General features: G+C 40.6%; 2 protein-coding genes across 34 annotated transcripts in view; one reads left to right on the top strand and one right to left on the bottom strand.

Moving 5' to 3' along the window:
* The window catches only part of SLC24A1 (solute carrier family 24 member 1), a 42840-nt gene extending 33978 nt beyond the window's left edge, over window positions 1–8862 (top strand). For 3 of the 4 annotated variants that reach the window (XM_082737078.1, XM_082737076.1, XM_082737077.1), the window contains 4 exons: window positions 2847–3452; window positions 4190–4279; window positions 5123–5289; window positions 6401–8862. In XM_082737078.1, coding sequence (XP_082593204.1) covers window positions 2847–3452; window positions 4190–4279; window positions 5123–5289; window positions 6401–6650 — 1113 coding nt within the window. In that variant the 3' untranslated portion in view covers window positions 6651–8862. The remainder of the gene's footprint in view (window positions 1–2846; window positions 3453–4189; window positions 4280–5122; window positions 5290–6400) is intronic. The other variant, XM_082737079.1, reaches the window with a different exon arrangement.
* A 3974-nt stretch (window positions 8863–12836) lies between these two features.
* Window positions 12837–18578, bottom strand: part of DENND4A (DENN domain containing 4A) — a 145740-nt gene continuing 139998 nt past the window's right edge. For all 30 annotated transcript variants that reach the window (XM_082737046.1, XM_082737045.1, XM_082737023.1 and 27 more), the window contains one exon: window positions 12837–13484. In XM_082737046.1, the coding sequence (XP_082593172.1) occupies window positions 13348–13484 (137 nt within the window). In that variant the 3' untranslated portion in view covers window positions 12837–13347. The remainder of the gene's footprint in view (window positions 13485–18578) is intronic.

The raw sequence follows: 18578 nt of genomic DNA, 5'->3' as shown, positions 1-18578 counted from the left end.
GATTAAGAAAATTAACAAGTCAGGAAATGCCAGATGCTGGTGAGGATGTGGAGAAAGGGGAACCCTCCTACACTGTTGGTGGGAATGCCAGCTGGTGCAACCACTCTGGAAAACAGCATGGAGGTTCCTCAAAAAGTTGAAACTAGAGCTACCCTATGACCCAGCAATTGCACTACTGGGTATTTACCCTAAAGATACAAACATAGTGATCCGAAGGGGCACGTGCACCCAAATGTTTAGAGCAGCAATGTCCACCACAGCCAAACTATGGAAAGAACCTAGATGTCCATCAACAGATGAATGGATAAAGAAGATTTGGTGTATATACACAATGGAATACTATGCAGCCATCAAAAGAAATGAAATCTTGCCATTTGTGACGACATGGATGGAACTAGAGGGTATTATGCTGAATGAAGTAAGTCAATCAGAGAAAGATAATTATCATATGATCTCCCTGATATGAGGAATTTGAGAGGCAGGACAGGGAGTTTGGGGGGTAGGAAAAGAATAAATGAAACAAGATGGGATCGGGAGGGAGACAGACAATAAGAGACTCCTAATCTCACAAAACAAACTGAGGCTTGCTGGGGGGAGGGGGGGAGGGAGAGGGTGGTTGGGTTATGGACATTGGGGAAGGTATGTGCTATGGGGAGGGCTGTGAAGTGTGTAAACCTGGCGATTAACAGACCTGTACCCCTGGGGCTTATAATACATTATATGTTAATTTAAAAATTTAAAAAATTATATTAAAAAAAAAAAAGAAAGGAATTAAGAAGCTACAGAGGTGTCTCTTGGAATCCCAGGGAAAGATCAGTCTCACAAAGAACTGTACCAAGTCCTGAGTGGAGATCTGTGACCCTAGTGGCTTCTTGCTCTCTGTCTTGCTCTCCTTCAGGTCCCCTTCTCTGTGTGCAGGCTTTATCACTCAGCTTTGCCTGGCAGCCCGGCTTCATTTGCTTTCTTATGGGCACACAGAGCCCTAATCCCCCACGTGGGGCCTCTAGTCCACAGGGGGATAAACCAATGACTGGCTTCCAGTATCAGAAGATACTGGATTCTTCAAACCAGGTCCCAGTTCAGGGATCCAGTCTGTGTCCAATCAACTGTGGCAGGGAGTGGTGGGGTGTTTTGACTCCAACACAGAAAAAAAAAAAAAAGAGCCATTGGCTCAGAGGGTGTGAGGCGTGATAGTTCTCAGAGAAAAGGGTGCAGGCTGGGCAGATACTCTGATACCTATGGATTTAAATGACTTGTCATCTCCTCCAGGAAACCTTCTCTCCTGGTAGAGGTGCGGGAGGGAGGGCAGGACTTATTCCAGACTAAAATCTTCTCATTGTTCATTTCCAATTCACAGCCCAGGCCCCATGAATATTAATATTTGACCATTACATCAGAGGTTTACAACTCGGGTTTCGTATTAGAATAATTTGAGGAACTTTAAAAAATGCGCAATTAAGTTAGAGTATCTGGGGTGGGTCCTTGGGCATGAAAGTTTTTAAGGCCTCCCTGTGATTTGAATATGCAGCAGAATTGAGACTCACTGAGCATCCCTTGGAGGCTGGCTGTGTCATGAAATTTTTATAGATGACATACTCCTGTGGGCACACAGTTCAGGTCATTTGCTCGAGGGACTGGCCAGGCATGCTGTTATAGGGCAGTTGGGTGTCTAATCTGTGGACACTCAGAATTAGTGGCTTTTGGATTACATATGGAGTCAGTCCCTTGTGGCCAAACACTGGTCTGCAAGCGGATGTATTAGGAGCACTTGTGAGCACGTTAGAATAGATTCCTGGCTTCTCATCGCAGAGATTCTAATTCAGTTGGTCCACATGGGGCCAGGACATCTGTATTTCTTTGATTTTATTCACTTATTTTGCAAATCTGTGTTTCTACTAAGCTCCCCAAGCTACTCAGCTTTGAAAGATCTCTTTCAGCCTTGGCAACTGCAAAGCAGGACAGCTTTGTGGTTAAGAGGCCGAGAGTTGGACTGTCCATATTACAAAGCCCAACTTTATCACTTACTATGTGAACCGTGGGTATATTATTTAACTACTCTATACCCTGGTTTCTCCATCTGTTAGATGGATTTAATTCTGTCTGTACTATAAACTAATTGACTCATGAAGCACACTAAGTGCTATTATTATCTAAGCCACTTAGCATAGTGCCTGGCACATAAAACCCCCCCAGTAAGTAGGTATTATTATCGTCATTTCATACATACAAGATATATGACAATTTAGGAGTTTTAGTAGACTCAGCCATGTAACCACCAAAAGATAAGCTATATTAGACAACATTAATGGAAGCACATTTCTAAGAAAAGGAGGTGATAGTCCTATTCCACTCTGTGGTGTTCTGTGTTCAGTTTTTGAAGCTTCCTCCCAGGGTATAAACTTAACTAGAGCGAGTTCACTAACATGGGCAGGAGGCTCTGAGCAATAGCATAGAAAGATGGAAGAACCTGAGAATCTCTAACTCAGGATAAAAAGCTGTCTTGTGGAAGGGTGATTAGCTTTATTCTGTGTAGCTTCAAAGAGTCAACCTATACACAGAGTGTAGAACCTTATCATAAATAAGAACTTTAATCAGAGTTGTCAAGAGGCAGAAGCCACCTGAGGTGGTGAGTTTTCCATCCCTGAAAATGATCGAGTATAGACAGGACAACCACTGGGTGGGAATGCTGGGAAGAGAATTTTGCTGAATGACTGCATTAGTTTTCTCCTCATACTCAAGTTTGTAGATCCATTCTGAGAACAACAATAACAAAAATGGGGAAACACTGGGAAGGAAAACAAGCAGAGCAGTTATTTCCACACTAATCTGTTGACTTTGGCTTGCAGGAAGGAGAGGTGGCTGAGGCTGAGAGCACAGGTGAAGTGACAGGTGAAGACGCTGAAGCTCCTGGTAGAGGTGAAAATGGACAACAAGGCAGAGGTGAAACTCAACTGGAAGGTGAAGGTGAAATTGAAGCAGAAGGAGAAAGTGAACATGAAGGTGAAATCGAAGAAGGAAAATGCGCCAATGAATGTGATCCTGGAGGTGAACTCCAGGCAGAAGGAGAAGCAGTTGATGATGGTGGAGGTGAACTCCAGGCAGAAGATGGTGAAATGAAAGCTGACGAGGGTGAAAATGAGGAGCAGGAACTCAATGCTGAACGTAAAAGTGAAGCCAAAAGTGATGAGAAAGATAGAGATGCTGAAGGGGGAGGAGAAGGACATGGAAGTGAAGATGAAAAGGAGGAAGAAGAGGAGGAAGAGGAGGAAGAGGAAGATGAGGAGGAGGAGGAGGAGGAAGAGGAGGAGGAGGAAGAGGAGGAAGACGAGGAGGCAAATGAGGAGCCTTTGTCCCTGGAGTGGCCCGAGACGAGGAAGAAGCAGGCCATTTACCTGTTCCTCCTGCCCATTGTGTTCCCACTGTGGCTGACAGTGCCCGACGTCCGGAGGCTGGTGAGTTCTCCCTGCTGTATCCCAGGGAGTCTGTGGAGTCTTTAGGCCTCTCATGCAAGAGGTGAGAAGATGGGGCAAACTGGCTTGGCAGGGCTCAACCACAGAAAGTATCTGGGATGCACCTTGCAGCTCCAGAAGGGACCCCATGCCTAGGGGGACATACCGGTAGGCTTGGGAGGCCCTAAAATGGGCTTGTTTCCATCACTATAAGTGTGTGAACTAGTACAATTCCTATTACCAGTTTCTTGACTTTAATATGGGAATAATGCCAAGTTCCCCCTTCCCCCAACCAATATGTCTCAGGGATATTCTGAAAACTTAGGGGGAAAGTATTATTTCTACCCAGAATTCTCATCTATAGGGAAAGTTCTTGACTAACAGGCCCTACCCAAAGGCTGTCCATACTCTACCTCGGGGTCAGAAGGTGAGGAGAGCAGCAGGAGGTTGTAGATACCACACGGCACGCCTAGACCAGTCTGGTTCTAGGGCAAGCAAATAGTTCCCTTCACAGTTTGGTGACTGCTGAATGCCCTACTGGCCAGACGCCCAGTGGGCCGCCATCTCCTTCCTTCCCCAGACATCTCAGGGTCCTCACTGGAGACCCAGATCTCAGCTGACCATCTCCAGATCCTCTCCACCACTCCCCCAGCAGATCCTGTCACTGATTCTGGGGCTCCCTCGGAGGGGTCAAAGACCTTTAGCCTCTGCGACTTATTTCTCTTCCTTTTTGCTAATAGGAGTCTAAGAAGTTTTTTGTTCTTACCTTCCTGGGATCTGTCGTGTGGATTGCCATGTTCTCATACCTCATGGTATGGTGGGCTCACCAGGTGAGTGAACTAAATCCTGCATCATCAGGGCCCAAGGGCACTTTTTCTCCCCTTCAGGGTGAAGGTCCAGTACCCAGGCAATGGTGAGGCTCAAGTGAATTTGTAGGTCCTACATTGTTTGTAAAGGCTCAAAAGTTGACTCTTTATTCTGGTGAGTGTAGTATATTCAAGTGTGGGTCTTGTCTTACAGTCACGCTGCAGCCTGACATAGAAGGCCATTCAAGGGCTGATCCAGCTAACCATTGCTTATTAGCTTTCTCTGTCACGCATGCCCTGCTCCCCTCCACTTGGTGATGCTGTGCACACTTGTGAGAGCAAGCTCAGTTTTGCCTTCTGCCGGGCATTTTGTCAGTCTTCCTCCGAGTGCCCGTGGCTTTTCTCTTCTACCTGGGATCGCTGGTTATAAGTTTTTCTCTTTCACTAGGCTGGGAGTAGGGTCAGTGTTGTGATGCTCATACTTTTATCTCTGGCCTCTAACTTAGTTCCTGGCCCACAGCAGGTGTCCATGGTTGTTCTGGAAATGGAAACATGAAATGAACAAGTCTTTGGAGGGGCAGTTCTTTTGGGAAGCTGGAGGTGTTGGAGCTGAAATGACAGTGAGAGGTGGTATTAAAGATAGACTTGTAGTCCAATTTAGATAAGAGCTGCGTCATTCCCTGAAGCCTTGAGCAGGGGCCCTGCTCTTTCTCTGTGTGGCCCATCTCTCCCAGGCTAAAGGAGAGTGCTGGGCTCTGTGGAAAGGTGTTGGGCTTGCACGAAATAGCATGTGGTTGGTGCTTTGAAGAGCCTCAGGTTTTCCCCTTGCTGTTGCTGTGCTTTCTTATCACTGTAACTTTTTACCAGGTTGGTGAAACAGTAGGGATTTCTGAAGAGATAATGGGTTTGACGATCCTAGCAGCAGGCACTTCCATTCCTGACCTCATCACCAGTGTGATTGTCGCTCGGAAAGGCCTGGGAGACATGGCCGTGTCAAGCTCTGTGGGCAGTAACATATTTGATATCACCGTGGGGTGAGTGGCAAAGTTGCTTTCGAAGGCTTATCAAGTATGACTGGGAAACACTGTGTCGGCTCTGTTCGCTGGTTTTCTGCTTCATTATTTACACGTGGAATAATAGGGCATTTATATTATTAGTGTCTACAAGGCAGCAAAGTGTCCTCCCTTCATTCATCACGGCCAGATGGGATAATAGGACAAAAATGCTGCCTGAAATGTAACCAAGTAGAATTTATAGATGAGTTGAAAAACAAAGTCCATCAAATTCATTACCAAATACAGTCAAATGCTCTGCTCACTGACCTCCATCGAAGTGGGGTTGGATGGAGCAGTGACTCAGTTTCACCTCCTGATATTTCTGCTCCTTGGCATTTGGGGTCCTGCCAGCTCAGAGGCTCTAAAAGCATTTTGTCTAAACAAGCAAATGCAGCACCCTCCTGTACCCACTCTCCTTCCCCTCCTCCCAGCTTGTCAGAATAGAACCTCTGGGCTATTTTCATTTTCGTAGGCATAGCCCAGTTTTGGGAAGGGACTTTTGTTTCCTTAATATGAATTTGTGTATGTGTGTGTATGAAGGGGTGGGGCACAGGAGAGCCCCGATCACTGAAGAATTTAAAAACATGTTAGCCTGAGATAGTGCTTATAAAAATTGTGAGATTAAAGAGTCAAACATCAACCCATCTGGGTTTCTCATACGCACGTCATGAATTATGGAGAAAAAAACCCACTTGGACCCAGAAAATTTCAGTTTTAATCTAGGGTCTTCTAGTTACTAGCTGTGAGTCCTTGGGCATGTAATTTCAATTTCCCTGAACTTAAGTTTCCTCATCTGTGAAATGGGGCTAATCTTTTCTGTTCTGTTTCATAGGCTTTGTGTGTATGTGTGTGTGTAAAAATAAGTGCTTTTAAATTATAAATTATAAGAGTTTTATAAGTATATAAATTATATAAATTTATAAATTGTTTTATTATAAAATACATTATAAAATGTAAATGTTATAAATTATATATATTTATATGAATTATAAAACACTATAAATTATAAAAGTATTTACATATGTGGGGTTATTATATGTAGGATTATTATAAATTAAGAATATTCACTTTTTTCTCTTCAATCTTGCAGTCTGCCTGCCCCTTGGTTGCTCTTCTCTCTCATCAATGGATTACAGCCTGTTCCAGTCAGCAGCAATGGCTTGTTTTGTGCAATTGTTTTGCTTTTCCTCATGCTCTTGTTTGTGATCTCTTCAATTGCCTCATGCAAATGGAGAATGAACAAGATCCTGGGCTTCACGATGTTCCTCCTTTACTTTATATTCCTGATAATCAGCGTGATGTTAGAAGATCGAATCATTTCCTGTCCCGTATCTGTCTGAGTCAGAGTCACTGTTGCTCACAATGGACATGGATCAGAAAAACCATGCCAGAAGCTACTGTACTTCTTGTCACATTAATGAAAGAATGAACATGGTCCAGGAGAGTGACCGGAGTGGCCAAGAGCCTCTGATGGGAATGTCATCTGAACATTATCCTTGGAAGCACCTGCAGCTCATTGTGGATTAACAATCTCCCCTCTAGAGGGATGGAGCTCCTGCCCCTGACTGCTGTTGGCAGCTATCATGTGGAGGCCCGTAGAAAGACCTCTGGAGCCAGAGGGTTTTCTGAATGAGAGATAACTTGGGGGTGAGGGCTGGGACAGGCACAGTAGCAGTAAGGCAAGCCCCCATGCCCACAGTCCCTGATCATTCCTGAAGGGCTGTTGATCCGAAGATGCAGATGTGGTCTACACTGCATCCCCGGGCCTCTGGCCCAAGCACATGCTGCAATTTGCTGTCCTCTCTTTTTCTGTTTAAAATGTGGCTTGTTTTTTAAATCAGATTTGTAAATATTACAGGTCTAATTATTGGTGGGTTTAAGGAACTAAGACTATAGAAAAAAATGTATAATAGGAATCAATTACATTATACATCATAGTCCAGTAAAATGTATACCAGTATTTTATAGCTTAAAAGGACTACCTTAGCTCTTACAGCTGCATTTCTCAAAACTGAAATTAAAGTAAGTAGCCCAAGAAATTAAAATTTATTCATCACCCTTGAATCGGAAGTGGGAGTGTTAGGGAAGGAAAACTACTCTAAGGGCTATTTAAACATATGTACTTACTAGAAAATCCAAGTTAGTATTGTCTCCGCCAAGTGGTCACCTTGAGGGATTAGACAGTCATACAAAAGCAGTCCTGGCTTTGCTCCTCCAGCATATTCTCACCTAACAGTGACAGCAGCTACTAGTGAGTAAGAAAAGGAGTAATTTTAAAGAGATCCCAAAATCAGTAGAGCCAAGTCTGATTTATAAAGTAAGAGATCCTGTGGGGTAATGCTATTTTTGTGTCACCCTAGATAGGATTATAAAGCAAGACGATTGATTTCCTGTGTGGCTTATAAGTGGATCTCCAGGCAGTTATAAAGGAGAAATTCTAAAAATGTTTAACATGATGACAACATGGTGAGATAGAGAGTATTACTGCTTCCACTAGTTAAAGGACTTTTGTGTTTGTACAAATTGTGTCACTATTTAAACATTGCATGTGGAATTTGAAGTGCTTGCATATTAAAAACCACCGCTTGCTGCTTTTACTAGCATTGATTTAAGGGACACATTAGAAATGAAACAGTTCTGTGTCCCTAGTTTCAGAGCAGAAGGAGCTCAGGTGACTATAGATTATGATGGTAAATACAGCTTTAATTATGAACATGAGAGGCTTCATTGAAGATTAGAAGATAGCAGGACAGATGTGATGTAAAAAAAAAAAAAATCAAACCTTTTGGTGTTCAAAATACTTCAGTCCATAATTCATCTCTTAGGATGGGCTGATTAATTAATTAATTGCCTCCCTGCCCCAGGATTCACATTCTTTGGAAATGACTTTTATTAAATTTCAATAAATTGTGAGTCCTAATGGTATTTTATTCTACAAACATGGATGAGTTAATCTGTATCTTTGGGTCACTTGGTTGGAATGCTTGAGAAGATAACGATGGAAACATAGTCATTCCATATTCTTAGTTATCCTCATTGGTGCTGTTGCATTGCCTGCTCTCCATATGGCATGGCCCAAGAACAGGAGGACAGAACGAGTCAGAAGGGTGATTCCAATGCCAAACTGTGCACATCTGCAGCCAATTCCAGCCAACTCAGGGACATCACCCGAGAGCCTGGGTTCCAATATTTTCCCCAGAATGGATGAGGAGTACTGGACAGTGAAACATTTTGTTATGAAAAAGTGCTGGACAGACATTTCATGATTAAAGTCAACTCTAATGATCTAACATCCCATTCATGATCAGTTTGCTGGATGTCTGGTATTTCCCTTTGCTTGGAGAGGAAGGTCTGATCACATCACACTGTGACAGAAAGGGTCAAGTGAAATAAAAGCTGGGTGTTGATGGATGTATAAGAAGTCACTGGGGTGGGAGGGAGGAAGGAGACTTCAGGGAGATGGAAAACTTATACAATTTTTAAAAGATCAATTTGTTCTGCTTGGAAATGAAATTTTTTGTTATATGTTTATAAATCTATAATTTATTAAAATTATACTGTTTAGCATGAAGGATCATCTTAAAATGTCAAGATAATGGTGAGATGGTCCTCTTATGTGATAGGCAAAGTGACCTATCTAGTCACGGGGACAAATCCCAGGTTACTCATTCAGCCTTAGGATGCATGAACTGTCCCACTGGAGCTTCTCAGTTGGAGGACAGTGGCTACCCAGATGATGGTTTCATCCCTCTGGAGGCTGCATTTCCTTGGTGACCCTGGTGATAGATTTGGGCCCGATTTCTAAAAATGTGAGCCTCTCCCTGACTTAATGGGTTAAAGTTCTATATAGTATTGAAAGAAAAAAAAACACCATTCATATTTTTGAAGAATGGTGTTCTCTTTAAATGTTTACATAGTAAAATGGTTCTTCCATCAATCGATCTAAAAATGCTTTTATCAAATTTACAGGCTTGGGATGCCTGGGTGGCTCAGTTGGTTAAGCAGCTGCCTTCTGCTCAGGTCATGATCCCAGCGTCCTGGGATCAAGTCCCACATCGGGCTCCTTGCTTGGCAAGGAGTCTGCTTCTCCCTCTGCCTCTGCCTGCCATTCTGTCTGCCTGTGTTCATGCTCTCTCTCTCTCTGACAAAAACAAACAAACAAACAAACAAACAAACAAAAAAAACCAAAAATACACCAAATTTACAGGCTTGGCCTTTTATGCCACTGTTTATATTTTAATTATCACTTCTTTAAAGATTGAGTACCAAAGAGGGTGGGAACCGGAATTTAGTATTTACAGCACAGCCCAGTAGGTACATCTGAAGAACAGGCTGGCCTTCCTTGCCAACGAATACCCTTGGGGTCTGATTCCTTTTTTGTGGGAGGCCCCTCCCCACCCCAGGTGTCACTTGCAATGCGTTTGGGGACTGGTCACCACAGAAGATACAAAGAGAGGTTGTGATCAGAGCTGTCTCTGCCAGTGCAGGGAATGGGGGTCACTAGAGAGAGCCCAGTGGCACACTCTGGTCTCAGGCTGCCTTCATAGCCAAAGGCATGCTTTGGGTCTTCAGGCCCCTTACTGTGATGAGCAGGCAAAACCTGAAGAATTTCATTTATAGAAAAGCCTGGCAGTTGCTCCAGTGGTTTCATCACAGCACAATGTTTGAAAAAAAAAAAAATCTATACAGACAAAGGGAGGGAGCCACGCAAATGACAGCAACCAGGGAAAGGCCGCCGAGACTTCATCAGTAGAGCCTGGCAGCATCTTGGAGGATAAGCACAAGCACAGACTTTTTGTGTAAGAGACAAATTCCTATATTAATTTGTGAACAGCTAATTTTTGTAAACAAAAATAATTCAGCCAGCAAATGTACTTGCTTTGAGGCCAGAGGAAGAGGCCAGTATAAAGGGATGAGAAGAATAAGTCTGAGAATATGAAAGTAAACTGACTGGTATGCTGCTGTCAACGAACGCAATTCTGAAAGAAAACTTAGTCTGATATCCAAACAGGAAGGGCAGAGCAGGCTAACTCTAGCAGAAGAGGGGGCCCAGGGCTCTCTGAAAGAAGCAGCCTGCCCTTTCCTTTGCTGGTCTGGAATAAAGTGTCTAACAGCAGCTTTCAAGTTCTAGTGGGAGAAATAAAAATAACTGGGCCATCTGACATTACCATACACACAGGTCTCTTCTAACTGTGTACTTACAATGTATTTAGAAATAAAACATCACAGCCTTCTCTGTACAGGTCAACACTTGCTAGTTGCACTGAAGTATTAGAGTAGTTACCAGCGTAAAGTACAATAAGTATGTATCACATAAAACGCTGAACCAACATTTTCTGGGGCCATTTCTCTATATACAAAAATGTAAAAGCATATTAGAAAAACTTAGAATCAAATAAGCTGGTAGTGTTAGAGTTTTAAAGCATTCCCTCCCTCCCCACCATTGTCCAAAAGAGAAATCAGGGGAAAAAAAGACAAAAATCAGAGTATGAGCAGGCTGTATAATTCCTTACCTGGCAGTAGGAAGAAAAAGTTGAATATCAAAATTAGATACAAAATACAAATGTATGACATTCAAAACACCATAGGAGGAAGTAGTAAGCAAGTTATACCAGGACACAGCATGGTTTATTTTCCACTATTAAACATATAAACAAAACTAAGAGTAAGAAAACAAGAGACAGAGAATGTAGCAAAAATGTATTTCTCTCCAACAGGATTGGCCATGATTCTTCAAAATGTATCCTCAACAGAGACAAAATGGAAGAAAAGTTTATATAGAGTTATCTTAAAGGATGATCTAGATTTTAATTTTCTTTCGAGCAGGGTTTACCACTTTCTATTCATGTTTTGGGTTTTATTTTTAAAGACTAAATTTCTACAAATAGTATTTCCTGGGGATTAAAAGTATAAATAAAACCCAACCAAAAGCAAAAACAAAACTTTGGGGGGGGGGGCAGGGCAGTGGGGGGGGGGTAAAAATTATACTCACTTTTCCATCTGAGTTTGAACAGAAAGGATGGGCTTTACCTCACTTTTTTGGGTCAGCGATTTGAAATCCATCAACTATAATTTTTACATATAGTTTGTGTTAAAGAAAAGTTAAACAACTTCCACGAACAGTAAAAGCTGTTCTTATAAGGGAAAGTAAAACATGCATCAAAAAACCAGAATAGAACCCCAGAACCCTATTGGGAGGGATGTTTGTTGCCAATGTCCAAAGCCTCACTTACTAAACATTTCTCTCATTTGACAATTTTCAAGTGATTTAGGGAACAAAAGACTCCATCAGAATGTGAAACTGGATATGAATAGTAAAGTAGAAGACTGGAGTTGTATTTACAAAGGAAAGGCATATATATGTGCATAGCACCAGATTTTTCAAGTAAGCAAGTTCAGCATCAAACTAATCCGAATCAAAATTTCACATTTGTAAACTCTCCCAATTACTTCCCCAGTCAAAAGCTGTGAAATGTGTCAGCTTGATGCTATTCACTAATGGTGTGAATGCAAAAGGTAGTTTTTCTGCAGCTAAATTGATTCAAAGTCTCAGATACCCCCAGTACAAGTGTGCTGGACTCCACTGGCTTTCCAGACCAAATTTGGAACCATCCATTTTTTCTTCTTTGAAAGTGTCTAGAGAATTTCTTCATTCATGACAATGTGTGCAACCATGCACACACACACATACTGATAATCTATACATAATTCTAATAGTCAAAGAATACTTTTTATCGGACATTACCCAAATAAAGTGGTTTTTGCAATAATGGAACTAAAAATATTTTTTAGAGTCTCTTTAATACCATTGGTGCTTAAACATTCTATTTATTGTCTGATTTCTGGATATTTCTGGATTTTAGATTCCATAGACTTCAGATTCTGAAGGCTTGTTGAAAAAGCCAAGTTCCTCAATATGGGAAATTCTATCTGGCTATACTTTGAGAGTTATTATTTTTCTACTTTTGAAAAAATATTTTGAATATTTTTATATATATGTATATATATTTATAATATTAACAGAATACTCCAATATGTCATATTCCAGATAAATATGACACAATCTACATCATCCCCAATATTTTAGATATTAAAATAAGGGTAAAATTTAGAATAAGTTGTCTGACATATTTCCCAGCGTAAGTGTTCATGTAGCATATTAAAATTTAAATTAATATTTGGTTTTGTAAGCGCTCCCTGTGTACTGTATGCATCTGTTAGTGATAGAGAAAATTTTCAAATCATGGTATATTGAACCTGATTTGGCAAAAGCAGACTTGGAACCTCTCCAGCTCTCCTTCCACAAGGCTCAATAAGTCAGTCTGGGCAGTGCACACCTTAGCTTTCATTTACTCACTGCGGTCAGGCTTAGATGTACTAACATGCAATCCTAGCATAACACTGACATTTCTGAATCATTCCTCCAGGTAATAAAAAATATAGATAGATAGATAGATATACATATAGAGATCCGCAGCTGTACTAATTACGTCAAATAGCAGCAGACAAGGAAAATAAGCACTTAATTGCTTGCTTCATAAGTTTAAGTTCATTTTGTTTGCTATATTAAGTTTAAAAATTAAAAAAATATCAACTTACTATAAACAATTTAAAATATGTATAATACAACTTCATGGTCAAAACATTTGAATAATCTATGAAAACAGGAAATACTTTGATCTTACATTTGTTTAAGTTCCATACATGATTTTTCAACGTGTCTTCCAAAAGAAACCATGAAACGGTTATCTTATTTTGAGAAGTAATTCTGTTTAGGGATTTCCTCGTCACAAAAATACTTAATCACTTATTATAGGAGAAGTAAAGGAAAAAAAAAGAAATGGGAAACAAAATGGCTTTCTCCTCACTTGTCACTCTTCTCTTTTGAAAACATTCTGTACATAAGCTATCTGGACTTTCTGAACCATTTACAAATGCATTTTCAAAAATTGAAGAAAAAGAGTTTAGAGTCTTCAAATGTTATTTTATACATGGACTATACAATACATATTGAAAGTATACACACAGGTGCATGTCTTAAAGATAAGGTTCTCCAAAGGTTTTTCGACATTCCATCACCCCTGTACTTGGCGGTCTGTCACAGTTGTGTGTACTCTTGACTTGACTAGGTGTGAGGCGATCATATGCCATCTTGTACTCTTTATCAAATGCATCTGCAAAAATTCATAAGGAAATAAGGGCATTCAGCAATTTATACTCAATACTAACAACAATCAAGTTTTTGTAATATTTCTGCCAACTAAAGGACTACAGAAGCTTAAACAGGGACCTTAGAGTCCTTAGGATTTTTTTTTTTTTAAGATTTTATTTATTTATTTGACAGAGAGAGATCACAAGTAGGCAGAGAGGCAGGCAGAGTGAGAGGGGGAAGCAGGCTCCCTGCTGAGCAGAGAGCCCGATGCGGGACTCGATCCCAGGACCCTGAGATCATGACCTGAGCCGAAGGCAGAGGCTTAACCCACTGAGCCACCCAGGCGCCCAAGTCCTTAGGATTTTATTTTTATTTTTTTAGAAAGAACATTTTAATTTTTTAAAGATTTTATTTATTTGACAGAGAGAGAGAGAGAGAGCTAGTGAGCGCACAAGTGGAGGGGAGAGACAGAGGGAGAGGGAGAAGCAGACTTGCTGCTGAACAGGGAGGGAGCTGGATGTAGAACTCGATTCATGACCCTGGAATCATGACCTGAGCTGATAGCAGACACTTAACCAACTGAGCCACCCAGGCGCCCCAGGCCTTAGCATTTTAGAGATAGATTACACAGACCAATGAAATTTCAAGTTTTAAGATGCCTTCTTTTTAAGATTCTTTTCCAAATTTAAAAATTGTGGTAAAATACATATAAAATTTAGCATCTTAACAATTTTTACAGGTTGGTGGTATTACAAACCTTCATAATGTACAACCATCACCACCTTCCATCTCCATAACTCTTTTCCTCCTGTAAAACTGAAACCTTATATCCATTAAAGGATAATTCTCCATTCTCCCCTCCCCACCCTGTCAATTACCATTCTACTTCTGTCTCTATGATTTTTGACTACTCTAATAACTGTATGATTGTCTTCTTGTGACTGGCTTATTTCATTTAACATCATGCCCTCAAGGTTCATCCATGTTGTAGTATGTGCCAGAAGTTCCTTCTTTTTTAAAGGCTGTATAATATTCCATTGTATGTATAGACCACATTTTATGCTTACTCATTCATCCTTCAATGAACACAGGAATTGTTTCTACATTTTAGCTATTATGAATAATGTTGTTATGAACATGGATGTACAGATATCTCATCCAGATCCTGCTTTTAATTCTCTGGGGTATATAACCAGAAATGTAATTGCTGGATGATATGAAAATTCTATTTTTAATTTTTTAAGGGAGTCCATTGAGTATGGTGTTAATTTGTTTTTTTTTTTTTATAAATGCTCTTTATCAAATTAAGGATATTCCCTTCTATTCCTAGTTTGTTGATTTTGCTAAATGCTTTTTCTGCATCTTCTGAGGTATGTGTTGTCTTTTTCTTTTTTAAGATTCTATTTTTAAGTAATCTTTACACCCAACGTGGGGCTTGAACTCACAACCCTGAAATCAAGAATCGCATGCTCTGAGTGAGCCAGCCAGGTACCCCAGAGATACGTGTGTCTTTTATTCTATTAATATGATATATTGTGGTGACTGAGTTTTGTACATTGAACCAACATTACATTCCTGGGATAATTACCAGTTGGTCGTGGAATATAAACCTTCCTAAACATTGCTGGATTTGGTTTGCTAGCATTGTGTTGAGAACTGTCAATAAGGGATATTGCTCTGTGACATCTTTGTTAATACTGGCTTCATAGAATGAGTTAGGAGGTGCTCCTTTTTCTTCTACTTTTGTAAGAGTTTATGAAGGATTAATGTTTTAGTTCAGGCTGCTACAACAGAATACCAGAGCCTGGGTGGCTTAAATGATGAACATTTATTTCTCACAGCTCTTGAGGCTGGAACATCCAAGATCAAGGCCATGGTACCATATCTGGTGTCTGATGAGAGCACTCTTTCTGGTTTTCAGATAGCTCTCTTCTCCCTGTATCCTTATAAGGCAGAGAAAGAGAGATGGCTCTCTCTATTAATCCCATTTTGGGGGGCTTCAACCAAATGATGTTGTTGCTTCCCAAGGGTCTACTTCCAGATGCCATTACATCAGGGCTACACATGAGATAGGGCACAAACATGAAGTCCATCACAATTAGTGTTAACCTTTCTTTAAATGTTTGACAGAACTCACCATCTGGCCCTCGGTTTTTATTTCTGGGGAGCTTTCTGATTACCAATTCACTCTACTGTTACAGCTCTGTTAAGGTTTTCTATTCTAGAGTCATTTTTGTAGTTTATGTCTTTGCAGGAATTTGCCTATCTCTTCTGGTTATTGAATTTATTGGCATATGATTATTTATTATACTACCTTATAATTCTTTTTGTTAATGGAAGGGCAGTAGGAATATCCCCTCTTTCATTCCTGACTTCATTAATTTGAGTCTTCTCTCTTTTTCTCTTAGTCTAAATGAAGATCAATTTTATCAATCTTTTCAAAGAACCAACTTTGATTCTGATGAGTTTCTCTATCTTTAAAAATAGTTTTCCCTATTTTTCTCTATTTAATTTATTTCAGCTGTAATATTTATTATTTCTTTTCTTCTGCTTGCTTTGGGTTCAGTTTGCTCTTCTTTTTCTGTTTCATCAGGTAGAAGGTTACGTAGGTATCTACATATAAGTTCCTACATGATTAATTTTCCAGTCGAACATTAAAATCATTAGGCAAGTTTCTTATTTTTAATAGTTTCTAGTGTTTCACAACCATTACAGTTAAAGAACAAATATTCAGGGCCTCTGGGTGGCTGAAATGGTTTAAGCATCTGACTCTTGATTTTGGCTCAGGTCATGACCTCAGGGCCACAAGACTCAGCCCCAATTCCATCTCTGCATTGGGTGTGGAGCCTGCTTAAGAGTCTCTCTCCCTCCCTCTGCCCTGGCCCCCATCCACGCACAGGCACGTGCTCTCTCTCTAAAAAACCGAAAAACCAAAAAAACACCAAAAAAAAAAAAAACCTGAAAAAAGAAAAACCCCAAAACCAAAAAAGCACAAACATTTACAACATTCTGCTCAAAGCCCTCTGGTTGCAATTTGAACCCATTCATTGTTTTCCGCTTTTTAATAGAAAGGGCAGCTCAACACATTCATACAGTATTTATTTACAAACAAAATTACAGGTTAAACACACTTACGCTTCCATTAGCCTTCTCTATCTAATAGTCCTTACTTCTAAGTAAGTTTTACCTTTCTTACTGGAACTTGTCCAGACTTTTCCAACTTTATTTCAACTAGGAAATCTATGGCTTAAGGTAACTTCTGAGTACAATGTTCCTTGGTTGTATTTCTCTGGGCCATATACATATATATATTTTCAAACAAAGATACCAAACACACATCTCTACTGGGCTCAGATTTATAGCTAAAATTTTTAAAAGCCATTTTAGTGTAAGGCCAATTTCCAATTCCTAACTCTTAAATGAGCAGATTTATTTTCTTCCTAATCAAATCAGTCTCTTTTTCCTTTTTTTTTTTTTTTAATTTTTAGTTTATCTACTTATTTTTTAGTAATCTCTACATCCAATGTGGGGGCTTGAACTCATGACCCCGAAGATCAAATGTCACATGCTCTTCCCACCCAGCCAGCCAGGAGTCCCTCTTTGTTCTTTAAATGTTAGTTTTGTTTAAAATATCACACCTAAGCCACCACCCGGTTTCACTTGTATTATTGCATTAGCTTCTTTTTTTTTTTTTTTTTAAGATTTTATTTATTTATTTGACAGACAGAGATCACAAGTAGGCAGAGAGGCAGGCAGAGAGAGAGAGAGAGAGGGAAGCAGGCTTCCTGCGGAGCAGAGAGCCCGATGCGGGGCTCGATCCCAGGACCCTGAGATCATGACCCGAGCCGAAGGCAGCAGCCCAAACCACTGAGCCACCCAGGCGCCCCTGCATTAGCTTCTTAATTGTCCTTTTCACTATCCACTGGGTTCCCACCCAATTTATTCTCTATAGATTAGAAATCCTGATAAAACATATATTCCATCATGTCTCTTTCCTGCTTAAGAATCCCCCAGATGGTAGCACCTGGGTGGCTCAGTGGGTTAAAGCCTCTGCCTTTGGCTAAGGTCATGATCCCAGGGTCCTGGGATGGAGTCCCGCATTGGGAATATCTGCTCAGCTGGGAGCCTGTCTCCCAGTCCCCCTCTGCCTGCCTCTCTGCCTACTTGTGATCTCTGTCTGTCAAATAAATAAAATCTTAAAAAAAAAAAAAAAAAGAATCCCCCAGATGTTTCCCACTGCACTAAGGTTCCATCCAAAAAACCTGGCAGCACCTGTTAGATGGTATGATTTAGTCTCCGCCTGCTTCTCTGGGCCCATTTCACTCCACACTCCACCTTTTCTCTTTGAATCCTGTCTTCCCTGGCCTTTCAGTTACTCAAAAATGCTAGACTCTTCACTTCAGGGTCTTCTTGCAAACTTCAAAGTTTGTTTGTTTTCTCCCCCACTCATATTCTGGCTAAATTCTCAACTTAGTGCCATTTCCTCTGAAGCCTTCCTTATTTTTAAACTTCTCTGGCCCTGAGGTCCCTTAGACTTTGTTCCCAGACACATTCTCCACTCTCTCTCCTGGTCACAATGTACTTTAAGTACTTTCTCCCTATAGTCTGGTCTGCCTCTAAGCAGAAGCCTTCAGAAATAAACCTTTTAACATCCAGCTTCTCCCTCCATCAGTCCATTCTAATTCCAATTATTTACTCATTTATATTTGTTTTCAAGTTGCTTCCCCCTCCTCATCCTATTACTGTTCTAGTCTCCAATCCTTCTTGGGTTTCTTTTTTTTTTTAATTTAATTTTTATTTTTTTTTGATAAATATGTAATATATTTTTTCCCCAGGGGTGCAGGTCTGTGAATCGTCAGGTTTACACACTTCATAGCACTCACTGTAGCACATACCCTCCCCAATGTCCATAACCCCACCCCCCTTCTCCCAATCCCCCTCCCCCCAGCACCCTCAGTTTGTTTTGTGACATTAAGAGTCACTTATGGTTTGTCTCCCTCCCAATCCCATCTTGTTTCATTTATTCTTCTCCTACCCCTTTAACCCCACATGTTGCATCACCAACATCACCAAAAGGCAAGGGAAGCAAGGGCAAAAATGAACTATTGGGATTTTA

This window comes from Mustela nivalis (genome assembly GCF_964662115.1).
Source record: "Mustela nivalis genome assembly, chromosome: 6".
Lineage (NCBI taxonomy): Eukaryota > Metazoa > Chordata > Mammalia > Carnivora > Mustelidae > Mustela > Mustela nivalis.
The sequence above is the reverse complement of the archived record's forward strand: the minus strand, read 5'-3'. Positions and strand labels throughout refer to the sequence as shown.